The sequence below is a fragment of the Filicampus tigris genome, chromosome 3 (genome assembly GCF_054856515.1).
Source record: "Filicampus tigris isolate MCC_2025a chromosome 3, RoL_Ftig_1.0, whole genome shotgun sequence".
Classification (NCBI taxonomy): Eukaryota; Metazoa; Chordata; class Actinopteri; order Syngnathiformes; family Syngnathidae; genus Filicampus; species Filicampus tigris.
In genome coordinates, this window is record NC_141219.1 from 30,101,389 (window position 1) to 30,118,607 (window position 17,219).

At 38.9% G+C, this 17,219-nt stretch overlaps 1 protein-coding gene across 8 annotated transcripts in view; it reads left to right on the top strand.

Annotated features, from left to right (window-relative positions):
• Positions 1-17,219, top strand: part of tpcn2 (two pore segment channel 2) — a 57,802-nt gene that overhangs the window by 8,374 nt on the left and 32,209 nt on the right. For 4 of the 8 annotated variants that reach the window (XR_015086336.1, XM_086027052.1, XM_086027056.1 and 1 more), the window contains exons 3-8: positions 514-631; positions 7,019-7,122; positions 11,171-11,348; positions 11,431-11,547; positions 14,007-14,113; positions 16,445-16,517. Coding sequence is in view for 7 of the 8 variants with exons in the window: in XM_086027052.1 (XP_085883178.1) it covers positions 514-631; positions 7,019-7,122; positions 11,171-11,348; positions 11,431-11,547; positions 14,007-14,113; positions 16,445-16,517 (697 nt within the window). In the remaining variant the exon portion in view is untranslated. The remainder of the gene's footprint in view (positions 1-513; positions 632-7,018; positions 7,123-11,170; positions 11,349-11,430; positions 11,548-14,006; positions 14,114-16,444; positions 16,518-17,219) is intronic. The other 4 variants (XM_086027054.1, XM_086027053.1, XM_086027055.1 and 1 more) reach the window with 4 other exon arrangements.

Genomic DNA, 17,219 nt, shown 5'->3' on the forward strand with positions numbered 1-17,219 from the left:
TTTAAATTGTACACACATTAAATGTTATATATTGTTATATTTTGTTGTGAACACAAACAAGCCATCTCAAATGGGCAAGAAAATGATTAGCCCTACCCATATAGAAGACCCAGTGTAAGCGCAACTTAGACATGTATGTCATATAGTGGTGATTGATGATTTTACAACTTAAAACACCCTTGCGTATTTGCAGTTCGGCACGCCCGCATTCGCATATTCAAAGATTTTTTATTATTTTTTTTTTTTTTTATCCCTTTTTTTTCAATATTGTTTTCATATTTGGAATTTTTCATGTTTTTTGGGTCTGTAAAAAAGAAAAAAAAAAGGTTGAACTTCTGTTATTTAAGTAGTAATCAAACCAGTCGGACCAGTTCCACAGACAACATTTGACACACATTTCTGTTTATCTTAGTAAGGCAGCGTGTTTAATGCTTTCTATTAGTCGCTCTCATCCTGTAAAGGTAGACCAGTTGATACAGAACAGTTAATTTCACAATGTCTTTAACTATTCAGTATGTTAAGATTCACCTCTAAGACAAAGATGGTCTTGCTACTCTCACCGGTCTCTCGTCTGACAGATGAGGATCTCTACATCCAACAAGCTGTTGTTCTCATTGAAGATGCCATTCAGGTAACTAAAACGTTTGCAGTTTTGTGGTCTCAATCGAGTAAATGAGGGTGTGAACACATAATGTGATGTTGATTGGATTGGGGATAGACCCTATTTAATATTGTAAATATAGTCATTTTCATGTTAAGCTGAATAACATGCAGTTATAAACTTTGACAAAACAATCTTTGATTGCATTAATCTAACTCACATAGCTTTTCTTAACATACTATAGAACTACAACAAATTTATAAACTGCTATTTTGGTATTGACTTAAGATATGAGGTAAAAAAAAAAAGTGTCACCCTTTGTTGTCAGAAATAACCTAACACTTTCTGAATGTACATTAATCTAAGCCAAAAGTCAGAGCTGGGCAGTCCGTCCCTGGGCCGGACCGTTCGGACCCTCCGGCTCGGCCGGATGCCCGTTTTTGGGGCGGAGGGTGGGGGGTGACAAATTTTTTTTAAATGGCTGGACTAAGCATGGCCGGAAGTGGATTTTTGTCCGGCCCACTAATCGGCCCTCATGCGCGTGACATGCTCGCAAGGCGGCCAAATTTCATCTCAACCTACTCGGTGAAAGGCTTCTTTTTAGGCTTCTTTCAAAACAATTTGTGTCCGGGAGTATATTCAAGCTGCGCGCAGCACTCAAGTATGGCACATCATGTACTTTCCTACTTCCGGAAATACGGCGTAGCAAAACTGCTGTGTAGTGGTTTGCTGGCATACTTTTATTTTGAAGGCCGGGAAGTGTGAAGGAGAGGAAGTGTGGAAAATAAATAACTTGTTGAATGCTTGCAGACTTGTCGTCTGTTGGACAAATAATCATACAATACGACAAAACCAACCCCAGGGCTCGCAATGGAAGTTAGTACACGCAGCTGGGTAAGTATGTGAGTAAGTGGCGCGTCCACAGCGTTTTTGAATAGTAAGTTTGCCAGCTAATTGACTTTAAATAAACCTCTTCCGTTAGCATCCCTCCCACGGGGTCGTCATGTACGTTTTTTTTTTTTTTTTTGGGGGGGTGAGGGGCAAGGGGATCGGAATGGGGCGGGGGCCGACAATATTTATGAATATGGCCGCGGGGTTCGCGGCCGGAAAGGTACCCAGGTCAAGGGTGGAGGGTCGCGGCCGGACGGGCAAAAAAGGGTCAAGTGCCCAGCTCTGCCAAAAGTATATATTAATACTAATAATTTATACTGGATCAATTTCAACTGAAGTGTCTAGAACGGGAGTGTCAAACTCACGGGGTGGCACTAACGTAATGATATACATGACTGTCTTTGACAGAAGAAGAACAAGAAAAGTCATGAAGAAATAATGACATGCCGAATACAAAAAGAAAATCAATACAAAAAGAAATATAAGACTAAGCTGAATGTCTCGTACAGCCTCAGATTGTAACCCCCTGTGCAGTGATTCAAGGTTTTTATCTGTTCTGAGCAGAGATAAAGCTACATGCTAATGCTAATGTGAACGCCAGTGTAGTGACCCACTTTCTGTTACTTCAGCTATCAACAAGCTATTACCATGTTACAAATGCACGAGCACTTCAACTGCCATGATAATTAGCAGCCCAGCTCACAGACATTGGTGCCAGCCGTCAAACACAATGCATGTGCATTGAAAATAGTTCATAAATTAACAACAGACGAAGCTTACTTTTATGTCAACACCAAAGCATGTGTTATCAATACAGACAATGCATCCTGGGTTTTTTGGAGTTTGTCATTAACCCATTAAGGACTGGAGCGCATAACCGCGTTTCTACCACTATAGCCGGGAGCGCTGTTGCGTCTTTCAACCCTTAAAGCCGGGAGAGCGTATATGTCATTTTCTATTTACTATTTAATTCTTGGTCTCTTAACCAATGAAATGCATCAGAATATACACGCGACGGTGTTGAGGATGTTCCAAAATTCTTTCGAGTGATAATGGCAGACCCCGTGATCGCGGGAACTCTTAAATGAGTCACGGCAGTGATATAGACGACGCGATTGTGGACTTTGAACCGGTAGAACCAGTCGAACGTGATATATGGTTAAGATGTATGTTTGTAGATAATGACAATATCGACGTCTTTGTAACACAATAGAGGATCGTAGTTAGCTCTTGATTTTTTAAATTAGTGCTCTTCTTGCATTGACAGTTTATTTTTACCTCTTCGATTCCAACAGTAAAGATTAATAAACTCGGGTCTGTATGAAAGCCACGTCTAAGCTCTCAAATTCTTTTGGAATTATGTTTCAATCTGCTACAGGGGCTGAGAATTTAATTATCTTGTAGGTGTTGAATTTCTGTGAAAAATTCAGGATTTCATGGGTAATTCCAAACACGACCTTAGGTTTTGGGTAGCTGTTGAGCCAGGCGCTTTAGGCCTTATTGGGTTAACATGAAAAGCAGAAACACTATGCCCGTACAAGCTTTAACATCGCCGTAGGCACGGGCATGTCATGTCTATATATTTTGTGTATCTATGGTTCCCAGAATGCATTGTGTGTTGGAATGCTTTTAATTAATGATGTTATTAGGACATTATGTGTTACCAGTAGTTGAATGTGTCATATCTAACACATTTATGTTTCATTAATGTTGAACTGTTTTATTTTGTTTTTTTAACAAACCATGATGAAGGCTGAGTGTAAAATAGTGACTCCTAGGCCAGTACCACGTACAAATTGCTTTGCTCATCTGAGCACTGCTTGTAAATATCAAATAAATTAACACTTTCAATGATAGGCCAACAGAAAGACCTCAGATCTCATTGAAGTTCACAATACAATTAAAATGAATCAAGGTTATTTTAAAAGTACAGTGAAATAAGTATTGAGACATACCTGACTTAAGTCCAACTAACATCGGCCATTTGTGAATTTGGGGGGGAGGTTTATTCATTCGGGTCTTACTTTTATACATTTATACCAAATCATCTCATGAGCCGGATTTAACCCGTTTGTGGGTCTGATCCTGCCCGCGGGCTGTACGTTTGACACCCCTGGTCTAGATTTATGGTTCCTTTGTACAGTAGTGTTTTCAATAACAATACCCATCAATGTAGATACGAGGGCTGCACAAAATATCGAAAAAAATATTGATAATGGCCTTTGCAATATGCATATCGCAAAGAGGTTGTATACTTTTATCTGAATTGACCTGTCAAATGCACACTTGAATGCGTATCACCACCCAATAGTTGGACATTATCTTGGGGAATTATAAATAATTAGCTAAGAACACACTGAGCATGCTTATTTTTCTGCATGAAAAACATGTACTTCTTTCATGAGATAATTAAAATGTCAATTTTTTAGGTACATGTTAAATATTGCAATATCGATATCGCTATAATCAACAACCATATAGCATATTGCATGTTTTTACAATATTGTGCAGCCCTTGTAGAGACCTACTTCAAGTGTAACTTGTCTTTTCAGTAGACTACACCGGTCTGATCAGCTATTTCGAATCGGACGATATTTTGTTTTTAGGCACATTTTGTAATCAGCTGTCATAGGCGGGATTGCACCAACAAGGTTTATTTAATTAATTTAATATTAGCTCTAATCAGAGGTTGGTAAAACTAGGTTAAAAATGAGTTAATCCGGTTTTAAAATTAAGCGGAGCTCTGTTGCACCATTTAAAATGAATCTCAGTTAAGTAAAACTCCGTTTAAACTGAATATAAACCGGGTTTAGAGGATAATGGCGGACAGAGCGCCGATGTGGATGGTTATCCTGTTGTTGCTCCGGCTTCTTTTTTCAGTGATTGGTGCTTGATCATCCACCTTTATTCTTGTTTATGATCACCAATCTTTACTGGGTTTTCAATACAACCTTGGAGATTCGGGTGCATTTGAGCATGGTTGTGTGAAGACATTGCCCCATTCCTGGTTGATCTACACACGCTCCCGTCACGGCGGAAGCGGGCGTGGTGGCCAGATGGTAAGGTTAAAAAGGGAGCTAAAACACGCTTCGTCCCCTGCTCGTTGACGAACGCTGTGGTGCGTCGGGACCCTGTCGACTTCTGCCTGCTACTGATCGTCGGCTCTCCCAGGGAGCTTCAGATGTGCCACCGTCCGCGCATCTTCCAACGTGGGGTGAATCTCCAGCTTCTGAGGGAGCTCACCGAATGGAAGAGTCACGCATTCCCACAAGGATAACGTTGTAACGCCCGGTCCTTGACGTTATTCTCATTCTGAGGGAGTTATTTCTTTACAGTGACTTGCATTTTCACTGCCTGACGGAGACTTGGACTCCCGCCGGTGAGTGCAGTGCGATGTTCGAATCATTATCGCCTGCATGTTCTTACTTGGATGGCCCTAAAATTTAGGGTCGTGGTGGAGGAACAGTGACCATTTTTAAAAACTATTTTAAATGTAAAAAGTTTATATTCGGCACATTGATCAAAAGCTTCGCAGCCGCCTTCTTTGAAGTAAACCGCACTGTCCCTTTGCTGTGCGTTGTCATTTACCTTATTTCCAAATACAAAAATGACTTTTTGAATGGCTTTTCGTCAATATTTCAGAACCCTGGGGGGAAAAAAAAAACACATTCGCTACGTGAGCACACACTGAGATACGGGCTGACATTGCTTGCTAGCAAAAACGTAAGGCTAACATTACTTGTTAACTTAATTGATCGCCTATAATTATAATGGCTTGTCAGAGAAGCACAAACTTTTCCTCCTTTGACAAAAACTTGCTGACTGAATTAATGAGGCAAGAAGAGCAAACAATAGAAGACAACACAACAGACAACAGCACTGTGAAAAAGGAAGATACTGTTTGCTAGCAACTAGCTGACAGTTACAACAGATTGACCAGAGTGAAAGAGACGTCGCTGGGTTTAAAGCTTGCTGGAAATCTTAACAAAAGAAAGAGTTGTAGCATTGGTGGTACAGCTGCATTTCTGTCCCTGCCGTGTTTGACAGTTGGTCCAGTCTTCCTGTTCACCTCCAAAACCTTTTCCTTGGTAAACCAGTACCCCAACAAAAATCATTCTTCATCATAAAATTAAAGGGGATTGAGCCTGTCTATCAATTTTGTACGCGGGACTTAACTCTTTTTGCTCTATCCACCTTTAAAATGCAGCCAGTGTTAAAGCAACACTGTGTCATGTCAAGCGCCATGTGGACAAATGCGGTAGTGTTTTGGCAAGTCAACCACATTTCCCATGCAGGCCCGCGCATAGTGTCGTGAAATCCTGAGCTCTCGCTGGCTCTGCAAGTTGGACTGAATTACATTTCTATTTCCAGTGGCTGTGTGAAAGATGAATAGCGATGAGGTAATGAATCTAATTTAGTTTAAACTATACTTCTGTTTTTTTTGTTTGTTTTGGGGCTTCTGCCATGACACCATTAATAGCGCGTAGACGTTCAAATCGACTTTTGTCCTTGTAGCGAAAGGAGGAAGTGAGTATGCCGTAAAGCAATTCAGGACATTTGTATTTTTTTTGTGTGCCAGGGTTGCTTCCATCCTCCTCAAAGTTGCTTAGTGCCAGTAAAAACGATACAGACCCCCCCAGGGCATGACAAAAGTCCCATTCAACCACTTGTAAGTCAATGTTTCATCAAAAGAGTTGTGAAAAAAAAAAATTAAGGTCGATGTCCTGCCCAGTGCTGCTTTAAAGAGAAAGTCAACCCCAATTTTTTTTTTCAAGAATATGTTCAATGCAGGCCCACTAGTTGAAACAAGGCTGATTAATATTGCATTTGTGGAATAAGAGTTAATCCACCTGTTTTTAGCCATCTCAGGGCCATTTTGTCACTTCTGTTGACTGCAAATGACATTACAGTTGCTCAGGGCTCAGGTAACCACCAATGACAGTGACAAAATGGCCGCCCCCTGAGATGGCTAAAAGCGGGTGGATTTTGCTGTTTAACTCATATTCCACAAACGCAATATTAATCAGAATTCCTTGTTTCAACTAGTGGGCTTGCACAGAACATATTCTTGAAAAAAAAAACGTTTGGGTTCACTTCCCTCTTTATAGTTAAAGCATCCCAATCGTTGATTTAAAAATAATTCTCGATCACAGTTTGGACTGGAGTTTAAAGTTCTGGTGCAACAGAATTCAAACTTAAACCAGGATTTAATGCAGTTTTAAAGTTAAACCTTGTTGGTGCAATCCAGCCTTAATGTCTTAATTCGCCAAGAAGTCCGCAGTGTTTCCCACGTGTACATTTACTTGTGGCGGGTTGCCACAAATGAATTTTGGCAACCATGTATAGAGTTTGGCCCAACCAGTCAGAATGTAACCATTGTATTAACTTTCTTTTTCTGATCGGAGAGCCGCTCCGCTCCTGCTCCTAACTCTGAAACCTCCACAATTATAGAGTTTTAAAGCTGTACACCATGTGTATTATTTTTGTCCTTTTTCTTTAAAGTTGACAATATACAATATATTTTAGTCTGGATGTTTATTTGCCTGCCTCCAGTATCGGTCCATTAACCACCGAGTGGATGCAAGCTCACTTCGTCTGCATCGTTGGTACTACTCAAGGATATTCCAGTGGTCAGTTCAAATCTTCTTACTCTCTTCATTTTCTTCATCATCAGCACCTCTGAAGAAGCTTGATAACGATCCTAATCATATCCAAATCTTGATTTTTTTTTTTTTTTTCTTTCAAATGCACTCTTTTACTGTTGTTTTTAAGTGGGCTTTTGGGATGAATCTGTTTGAAATGAGGACCATCGTCCTTTTAGTTGAAAGACTAATTGACCAGACACATCACTTGGATAAAAGCAGATACTGTACATACTTGGTAGTTTGAAGTGCAAGCGCAATCCATCCATTTGTCTTTCAAAGTAAAACTTTGATCGTAAAACCTTTATTAACTGTTCAAGCGGTATTTTCGGATTTTAACATTATTCATTCTCATACAAGTACTGTATGAGTTAACCAGTACAGTATTATTCAGTTGAGAATTTTTAAACACGAACTGTCACACCATGTACATAAAATATGAATAAAAAGACACACATGTAAATGCATGTAAAATGTTATAACATATCGTCGCTGTCCTGTGAAAAACACTTATCTCCAATTTTGGAAACTTTTTTAATTTTCACATTAATGCGATGTCTGTAATGCAGAAACATGATTCATGTAAAAATGAGAACATGAAAAAAAAAAACGAGATGTGTTTTTTACATGACGGCGACGATATAGACTACACACATACATAAATATATTTCACTTCACCTCTTGATCACAAATGACAAGCATACTGTATATCAACTAACCATTCTGTAGCACCATCCACAGTGGATCCAAATTATGATTTTTTTTTTCACAGTTGTAGGGATGTAATGATTTATCAAAAATCAATACAAAAACCATATAAATGCTTAATATATGCATCGTTGTAAAATAAAACAATTGATTCGTGATGCCATGTTAACTATGGCCGCTCTCATATCATGCCTGTCTGCAACGCTCATGCGCAGTAATGGTAATCCGAGTCATCTGTGATGTAAACAGCATTGTGGGTAATGGTGTCATGGCCACCCGAGTGAGCAATCCGAAAGGGCACATTTCACAAAATTACTTAAAACAATGTAAATCTCCCTTTGATAGTAGCACGGTAGTGATAAACGAGCATCTGAAAAGGAAGCACATTGTGGCTGATGCACAATTTTATTTTTCACACTGAGACAGTCTTTTCTGGAAGCGAGCTGTAGTTGGCACACAGACTCACGTTTGCCGTGTCTGATGGAACACCGCGCGCATGTTCTGTTGTGGTACTATATTGTGGCGTCTACTACGGATTTTAGAGGCATTAGTCAGCAAACTCCCGTTTATTTAAAAAACAAAACACAGTTTTTGTACACCCGTGGTGCCGCAGTTGACATTAAACAGCAAGAGAGGAATTGTGCTCCCTCACAGTCACTGTGATCACTTTCCGAGTGTTGCGTTTATGAACTCGGAAATCTCACCACTCAAAGTTAACACAACATGACCTATTTTCCACAAACCCTTATTGGTAACACCCAACAATAAAAGACATAACATACCTAGGTCATTAGAATGAACTAATTAGTAGGGGTGTAACGGTTTTTGTATTCGTACCGTCTCGGTAAGGGCTTCACGGTTCGGTCACGCAATCATACGACGAATACGTCTGATGGGAAAAAAATAAATAAAAATCAACGCCTGAGACTAAGCGGCCGCCACAATTGTTGGTCAAAGAAGAAATAGATCAAAACAAATGTAGAAGAAAAATGGCGAGTGCGGGAGAAAGCATGGAGCTAGAGGAGCCATCTGCCGCTATACAAATCGGACGTTTGGGAACATTTCGGCCTCCGATTTGAGTACGACGGCGATGGAGTATAAGCGGTGGAGCGAACAAGAACTGTGTGTCGGCGTTGTTCGACCTCCGTGTGATATGTTGCAGGTGACACTTCAAACACGTTTAACACATGTAAGACGGCATCACCCCAATACAGTTACTGGGGTTAGAAAAAAGAAACCCGCTCAACACCAACAACTTATCCCTGTACTTTTAAGCAGCCTAGAGAAGTGAAAGCAGACAGCTACAAATATATTAGTAATTACTGAAGCAATCGGCATATACATAGCAACATCTATGCACCCATATGCTTTAGTCTAGGAGCCGGGCTTCAAACATTTATTAAACATGCTGGAGCCCCGTTACAATGTTCCTTCCTGGGCGCATATTAGCAAGACCGCGCTCCCTGTCATATACAATCGCACAAGAGCCATGGTGGAACATGAGCTGTCCCCTGCTGCTCTTATAATGAAGTTAAAGTTATTTGTTGGCAAGTGCTACCTGACTTTATCTGCAGCCTCATTCTATCCATAAAAGAAAGGGTGTTTTCCTGTGTTTAATATTTTTTATCATCATTATTATTATACAACCCTAATGCGCAAGTTTTGATTCCATTTTGTTCTTTATAACAGGGAATGTTTTTTGCTTTACAAAAAATTGAATTGTAGCTTGCTCTCTGTTAAAACTGAATTTTAAAAAAACAACCTAGTCTCATGCATTTGAGACTTATTGCTGTGCCGAACCCGAACCCGAACCGAACCGTGAACCCCATACCGAGGAACGTACCGAACCGTGACATTTGTCAACCGTTACACCCCTACTAATTAGTGTGCTGAAAATAATGATGTTCCTCCTAATCTTTAAATCTTTTTTTCCGTTCCGGGTGCATACCACATTTTGAATGTGTAGATCACATTATGCATATTAGAGAAGCAAAACAAATCGGATTAAGGTTAAATAAAAACAACATTAAAATCCAATACAAGTGTCTAGTTTAGTTTTCTTTAGCACAGTGCTTTTCCCTCATCTACATTAAAAAATGGCTTGGTGCCCAAGAAAAGTGAAATATGTTTCCAAGAATTTCTATTAGTATTTATAGGTAATTTCATAGTAATGCAACTCATCATAATGTGTAGTTTTTGATTCTATTTTAAAATGCACTAAACATTTACGGCCCAAAGAAATTAAGGCCACAATGTCGCCTTCAATTTTAATTACTCCATGATTTCTAAACATTTCAGGAATGCTGGTACAAGCTGCAAAGTTTAATACAAGTTGAATGTACTTTCATCTTAATCGTCCTTATTATTCTTTTGTACATACCTTAAAGAATTGAAGCTGGAAGCTACCGATAGTCAGAGAGCCTGGTGCGGTTATGCTGCCATTTACATATGATCCGATTAGTCGACTAATTGCGACTACTGCTGGTGATTAGACCAGCAAAACAATTGTTTGTGGCAGCCCTAGTTGACACGCTTGCACTAAATATCATTTCGTATTGCGTATTTGAATGGCGGCAGCACCACACTAGCACACAGAGACAAGCATGGTAACAATTTTTTAAAAATCGAATCGAAAATCGGGAACCGAAAATCGAATCGAGTCGGGGCTTGAGTGAATCGTTACATCCCTATAAAGTTGCATTTGAACTGCCGCCACACTCAAACACTCGCTGAACAAAAATACTTGAACACCACCTGCTGAGAATGTGAGTCTGCTCATTTCTGGTGGATATTGTTCTTCTTTTTCTCGCCTTAACCTTTCAGAGTAATTATTGCAAAAAGGAAGCAAAAACATCCATATACGTAGAGTTAATCCTTTGGTGCTGGTTAAAGTGGGGTAGACTGACATGCTTATTGGTTAGATGTAATGAAAGGTGGAGCAGATATCAACTCACAAGGTAGAATTAAACATTTAAATTTTGGAAAGTATTTTTTCCTCTCAAAACTGTACAACATTTGGGGCATTCGAATTACAATGTACCACTCAAGATGGTATAAGAAACCATTTTCCCCCTTAATTGTTCGTCCAGCCATTCATTTTCGACACCACATACAATAGGCTCTAGCTCTCCCCAAAAATCGTTGTGTAGCAGCAAGTGCAGTAACAGTGTGTGTAAATTAAGCAAATTGATTCAATTAATTTGGTTTGTAATGGCCATCAAATGATTGAATCCAATAATACATATTTAATGTTTGCTGTTGGATTTACATTTGTATCAGTCCCACATCCATTTCAAGCCTCTGTAACTGACTATTTATATCCATGCAGGGGCTTAGGCCTAACCATTGCGGTGGTGCTGTTGCTGGCGTTTGTGGAGCGGCCATCTTCCCTTTCTGTAACCTCTGACCCTCGATATCGCTCTCCACCTTGGGAGCCTCCTTGCGGCTTTACTGAGAGCATTGAGATAGTCTGTCTAATCATTTTTACTCTTGATCTTGCTGTTAAGGTACATCCATTCAAACATTGCTTAAAAGACAGCATATCAAATAACTAAGTATAATTGGGCTTCTCTTGTGGTTCATTCTCAGAGCTACTTAATTGGCTGGGATGAATTTAGGAAGAACAAATGGCTAATGAGCTATACCATTGTCATTTCCATCTCCATAATTGACTGGGTGTTGTCCATCAGCATGGCCTGTGATGAGGTGAGAATTACACTTTTCATACTTAGCAGGGCTCTTTGAAAATCAGAACTGAATTGACCCCCAAATTCCAAATTCAATTCTTGAATTTGAATTGCAGTGGCAAACAGGAAGCAAATTTGAATTGAAATTTGAATTGCAGGAAGTAGAATTGAAATTCCATGAAATTCAAAGAAATTCATGATGCAAAATTATAGTCTATTTAACAATGAAGCTTTACAGTACAAAAGCCTATTTACAACATTAATGTCATACAGTATTATCGTAAGGACTGTGTGCACAATACTTAATTATAGTAAGTAGTAAAGTGTAGTAATTGTTTTTTTAATTAACATTAAAAGCCTACTCAGATAAAAGAGATCATTAAAATTGTAAAAACTTAGAAATTGTTTGATATGATGGTAGAACAGCACTTCATTTTCCCAGAATATGTTGCTTTTTTAAAGTTTTTAAAATGGATGCCTAAATATTTTGGACATTTTGTTTGGAGCACACTAGTGAAATACACTGTTTCATTCTCACTTATATATGATGAGAATTAGTTTTCTAGAATTGCATTGAATTCACTTACTTTCTGATTCAAATTGGAATTCACTTCAACATCCTGTGGGGTGGAATTGATTTGAATTTTAAATTACATGTATATATATTAGGGCTGTCAGTTTAGCGCGCTTTTCTCGGCGTTAATCCAACCCCCTTTTGATGCTGTCAATTTTTTGGATCGCGAGATTAAGGTTTCCATAGCAACCAGCGGCTGCATTGATAATGGCTGCTGGTCACCACGATCTATACATGTATGTTAAAACAAAAGCTTTAGAGTAGAGGAGGTGTTGCACCTGCTTCAAAATATTGACGATGAGGATGAATTGCTGGGCAGACGCATGCACGGCTGTGTCCCTCTTAGGGGTGCCCACCGAAAACCCGGAATCGAGTGGAATCGGTTCCATCATTACAGTTCACCCGGAACCGTTCAGATTTTTAGAATGTCTGTGCTAAGTTTCGATTCCTAGTTAGCCACACGGAAGAGCTACTAACGAAGTACGACAGATTAAAAAAAAAAAAAATAAAATTTAAAAAAAAAATGTGTGCGCACATGGCACGCAGCCATGCCGCTGAAGCTTCGTAGCAATAGCACGTTAGCTCGTCCCCACTCGCGCTCAGCTCCTCGGCTCGCTTCGCCCCGGCCGGCAAGCGTGGGCAGCGGTGGCCACTCTGAGCGTGCGCCGGGCCCTTCCCACGGATTTCTAGCAGCAGCCGCTGGGCACCGCGGTGGCAGCAGTCACCCTACACGGGGTCGGTGATCCTGCCCGGGCAGGCCTGGCTGGCTCATTCATCCGACGCCAATCCATAGAATGACGCAATGCGGCTCATGACCCAAAGTCAGAATCGGCTAAGTACGTCTAATTGCAACATTGAACCAACAAGTTCAACACACAAATGCACATATATTTAGCTTATATCATACGTAGCTGCAGCATATACATAAATACTGTACATACAGATACATCGTATGGTTACATAGACTGCTTGGATTAGATAGACTTTCCTTGCTTGCCCTTAAAATGCAGCGTTGTGTTGGTCATATATATTTTCTTTCTAAAGCAAGACAAGGTTAGCCAATCAATTGGTGTTCAGTTGAATCCAATACTTTTTCAATTGAAGGGAAAGTCAACCCAAACATTTTTTTTCAAGAATATGTTCGATGTCGGCCCCCAATTCAAACAAGGCATTGTGATTAATATTGTGTTTGTGGAATATGAGTTAAGTTGTAAAATCCATCCATTTTTTACCATCTCTAGGGTCAGCCATTTTATTACTTCTGTCGACTGAAAATGACATCACAGATGCGCTGAGGGCTCAAATAATGACCAATCATGGCTCAGTTTCAGAAAACAGGTGAGCTGTGATTGGTCGTTACGTGAGCCCTGAGCAACTGTGATATAATTTTCAGTTGAAAGACGTGACATAATGGCCACGCCCAGTGATGACTAAAAACAGGTGGATTAACTCTTATTCAACAAACGCAATATTTATCAGAATGCCTTGTTTGAACTATTGGGCTTGCATGGAGCATATTCTTAAAAAATAATGTTTGGGTTGACTTCGCTTGAATAAAGTATTTGCATAAGAAAATCAATCCTCATATTCATGTTAAGGGTATTAAAATTCAAGAAAATAATGGGACAGAAAAATCAAGGGATTTTTTTTTTTTTACAATAAATAAAATACGAGATTAACTATGAGTTAACTGTGAAAAATGCGATTAACTACGATTAAAACATTATTAAAACAATATAGTGTAGAGGCCTGTCAATAATGCGTTTACTTTTTTAAAAATATATTATACATTGAAAAATAAATCATACTTGAGTAGCATTAAGGAATCCCAGGGTAAATCTCATATGGATACTTTAAAAAAAAATGTTAAAAAGTGACATTTTCTTTCTTCTATCATTGGTCAGAAACTGAGAGTTCGACGTTTTTTTCGACCATTCTTCCTCTTGCAAAACTCTTCCCTGATGAAAAAGACACTGAAGTGCATCAAGAGAACTCTGCCTGAGATTGCCAGGTATTTACTTTCTTCACACTGAACAAGTTTTGTCATTAATTAAGATTAGGACCACCCAATATTGTCTCACAAGCACCCCCAAGACGGAAACAAAAATAGCCCTTGACACCAGTTCTTGCTGATTGACACACTCAAACATGATGCCATAATTAAAGCCACCACAAAAGGATTTTACTTGTCGAATTGAACTTCCAAAAAATATGAACATTTTCTACGATGTTCTGATTTGAGATGCATCTTTCTAACTGTCATAAGATCCTCACTTTGTTAGAAGATCCAGAGTCAAAAGCCCAGAGCTACTTCCAAAAATTATGTGATGTAATCCTTAGTTCCTCATTGTAAAGAAAAACGTATCTGCAGAACACTAATGGTTTCTCCCTTGAGCCATGTGAGCTTATAATACAATTGGAAATAAGTATTAAAGTTCATTCTATGAACAACTTTTACTTATCTCTACCGTCGGGTAAAACCCTCATAAGTCACATTTCGGCGAATTTCACATAAAAAAAAAAAAAGGATGGAATGTAAGGACGGAAGCACTTAAAAAGGACGAGGATGGCTGGGGTCGGAGGATTATTATTCTTATGAATAAGGACGCAGGGATGAGGACGGAGGACGGACTGGCAAAATAGGGTCAAGTGCCAAGATCTGGTTACTAGTAGTTGAATGTACCGGTTTGTCATATTTAACTCACATTTGTTTGATTATATATCTTGCGCTGTTTTTGTTTATTTAACAAACCATGACTTTAGGTTGTATGTAAAATAGTGCTATTCCGATAAATTCCTACAAAGCATTAACATAAATCTTATAAATATATACATACTTAGAGAAACTACATCTCAATGGGCATCTGTCGTACAAGTATGCCTTTAGATCGTAAAACAACCACAAGAAGGCGGGCCATACTGGTATTGGCAGCCATTGGAGTACCAATACCTAGAAATGAGGCCGTGTATCCGCCTGATACGACACTTGGCATCAGTTCTCGCCTATCCCTAATATATAGAAAACCAACATGCACTCAACACACAAATAAAACCCTTGCGGTCAATTTTGGAGCAGTCCGTCGACTGGTTGGGCACTCCACTTGTACAGTGATTACCTTGTTACACTTGCTGTTGAAGTGGAAGTCAAGACAAAAATGTTTTTTACAATACAGTGGTACCTCTACTTACGAACGTATCTTCATACGAACTTTTGAAGTTACGAAACGCCGCAACAGGAAAATATTGCCTCTTGTTACGAAAGAAATTTCAGGATACGAAAGGTAAAAATACAGCATGGTCCGCTACTCGCAGCTCAAGAGTTTACTGAACACAACATACTCATAGCTGCTCTGCCATTGGCTATTAGCTAGCTTCTTGGGCCATGAGGTGTTCCGATAGTTTTACGTGAATTACAGTATTAGCTATGGACCCCAAGAAAGTGATGGAGGAACGAGGAAAAGAAAAAAAAGGAGAAAATAGTTGTTTTTTTTGTCCATACAGCAAGAGATAATAGAAAAGCATGAAAAAGGGATGCGTTTGGTTGAACTTGCCAAAGAATATGACCGTAATGTATCGACAGTCGCCACGTTATTAAATCAGTTCGTTTACAAAACGCCAGGCAAAAACCAATTCTGAGAGAGAACATGAACCAAAGAGTGCAAAAAGCGATTAAAAGGGAAATGACCATCATTTTTATCTTTACTCTATTCTTTGTTTTGTACATTATGCCCAATTCTCATTTATTGTGCAATAATCTAATTGTAACATGTATTTGTTACATGTTTTGATGCATTTTTATGCTTTATGAAATATTTATGTATGAATATTGGAGGGCTTGGAACGGATTAGGGCATTTACATGGAAAACACGTCCCTACTTTTCTAGTTAAGAAATTTCTTCCAGAACCAATACATTTCGTAAGTAGAGGTACCACTGTAATATGTTCTGGGCGGCCCCACTAGTCTAAACACGGTATTCTGATTGAAATTGCCTTAGTGTAATATGAATTAAGTGGCAAAATCCGCCGGTTGGATTTTTCATTTGCGAATGTCACGTGACCGAGCCCAGAAAACAGGTGAGCCATGATAGGTTGTTACCTGAACCCTTAGGAACTGTGATGTCATTTTCAGTCGACAGCAAGTGACAAAATGGCCGCCCCATGAACGAGATAAAAACGGGTGGATTTTGCTGCTCAATTAATATTCCGCAAGCATTAATCAGAATGCTACGTCTGGACGAGTGAGGGTGCATACAACATATCGTCGAGAACATGTTTACTTGACTTCCCCTTGAAACTTTTCATTGCCCATAACAAGTGGTTCCTTTTGTGTTGTATCTGCAGTGTTATTTTGCTGCTGGCGCTTCACCTCTGTCTGTTTACTATGATTGGCATGCTGTTGTTCCCTAAAACTGAGGTGAGTTATTGTAAGTATATTCATCCTTTGTTTCCTAAGCTGTTCCCCAATCAAAAAGAGAAAATCGTTTTTTTTTTGTCAATACAAACAAAGCAACAGATAATAGAAAGGTATGAAAAAGGGATGCGTTTGGTTGTGTTTGCAATGTAAAAACAAATGTGACAATTCATTCTTGGCACTGAATGTTTTGATTCTAATGAACTCGTTTTTGGTATTTAATGAGTTAAAGGACTTTTAGTTTGTTTTCTGTAGAGATGTATTTTTTTTTCAGGGCAGATACCGATTAATAATCGTAAAGGAGGCTGATAACCGATATTTGGAGCCAATATTCATTTTAAGCAAAGAGGCAAATATTGGCGTCAAAATCGAAAAAAACAAAAAAAAAATTAAAACACTCAACTTTGTTGAAACGTCTTTAAGCATATGTTTATTGAACAATTTTTCAGATTTGCATAATGTTGATTTTTTTTTTTTTTCAATTTATTTATTATTTTTATAAATGTTTGCCAATATGTCGTTGTTGTAAAATTCGAACAAAAAGGGAGCTCCCAGGGTCATGATCGTGTCTTCAAAAGTTAAATGAAAACTTATAGTAAAAACAATAGCGTCATACAGTTTTACAGTAACTAAAGTCCTCCAAAATTTCAAAATGACAGAAATGTTCAAATGATCTTTGTTTTGATTTCAAACAAAAACAAAAAG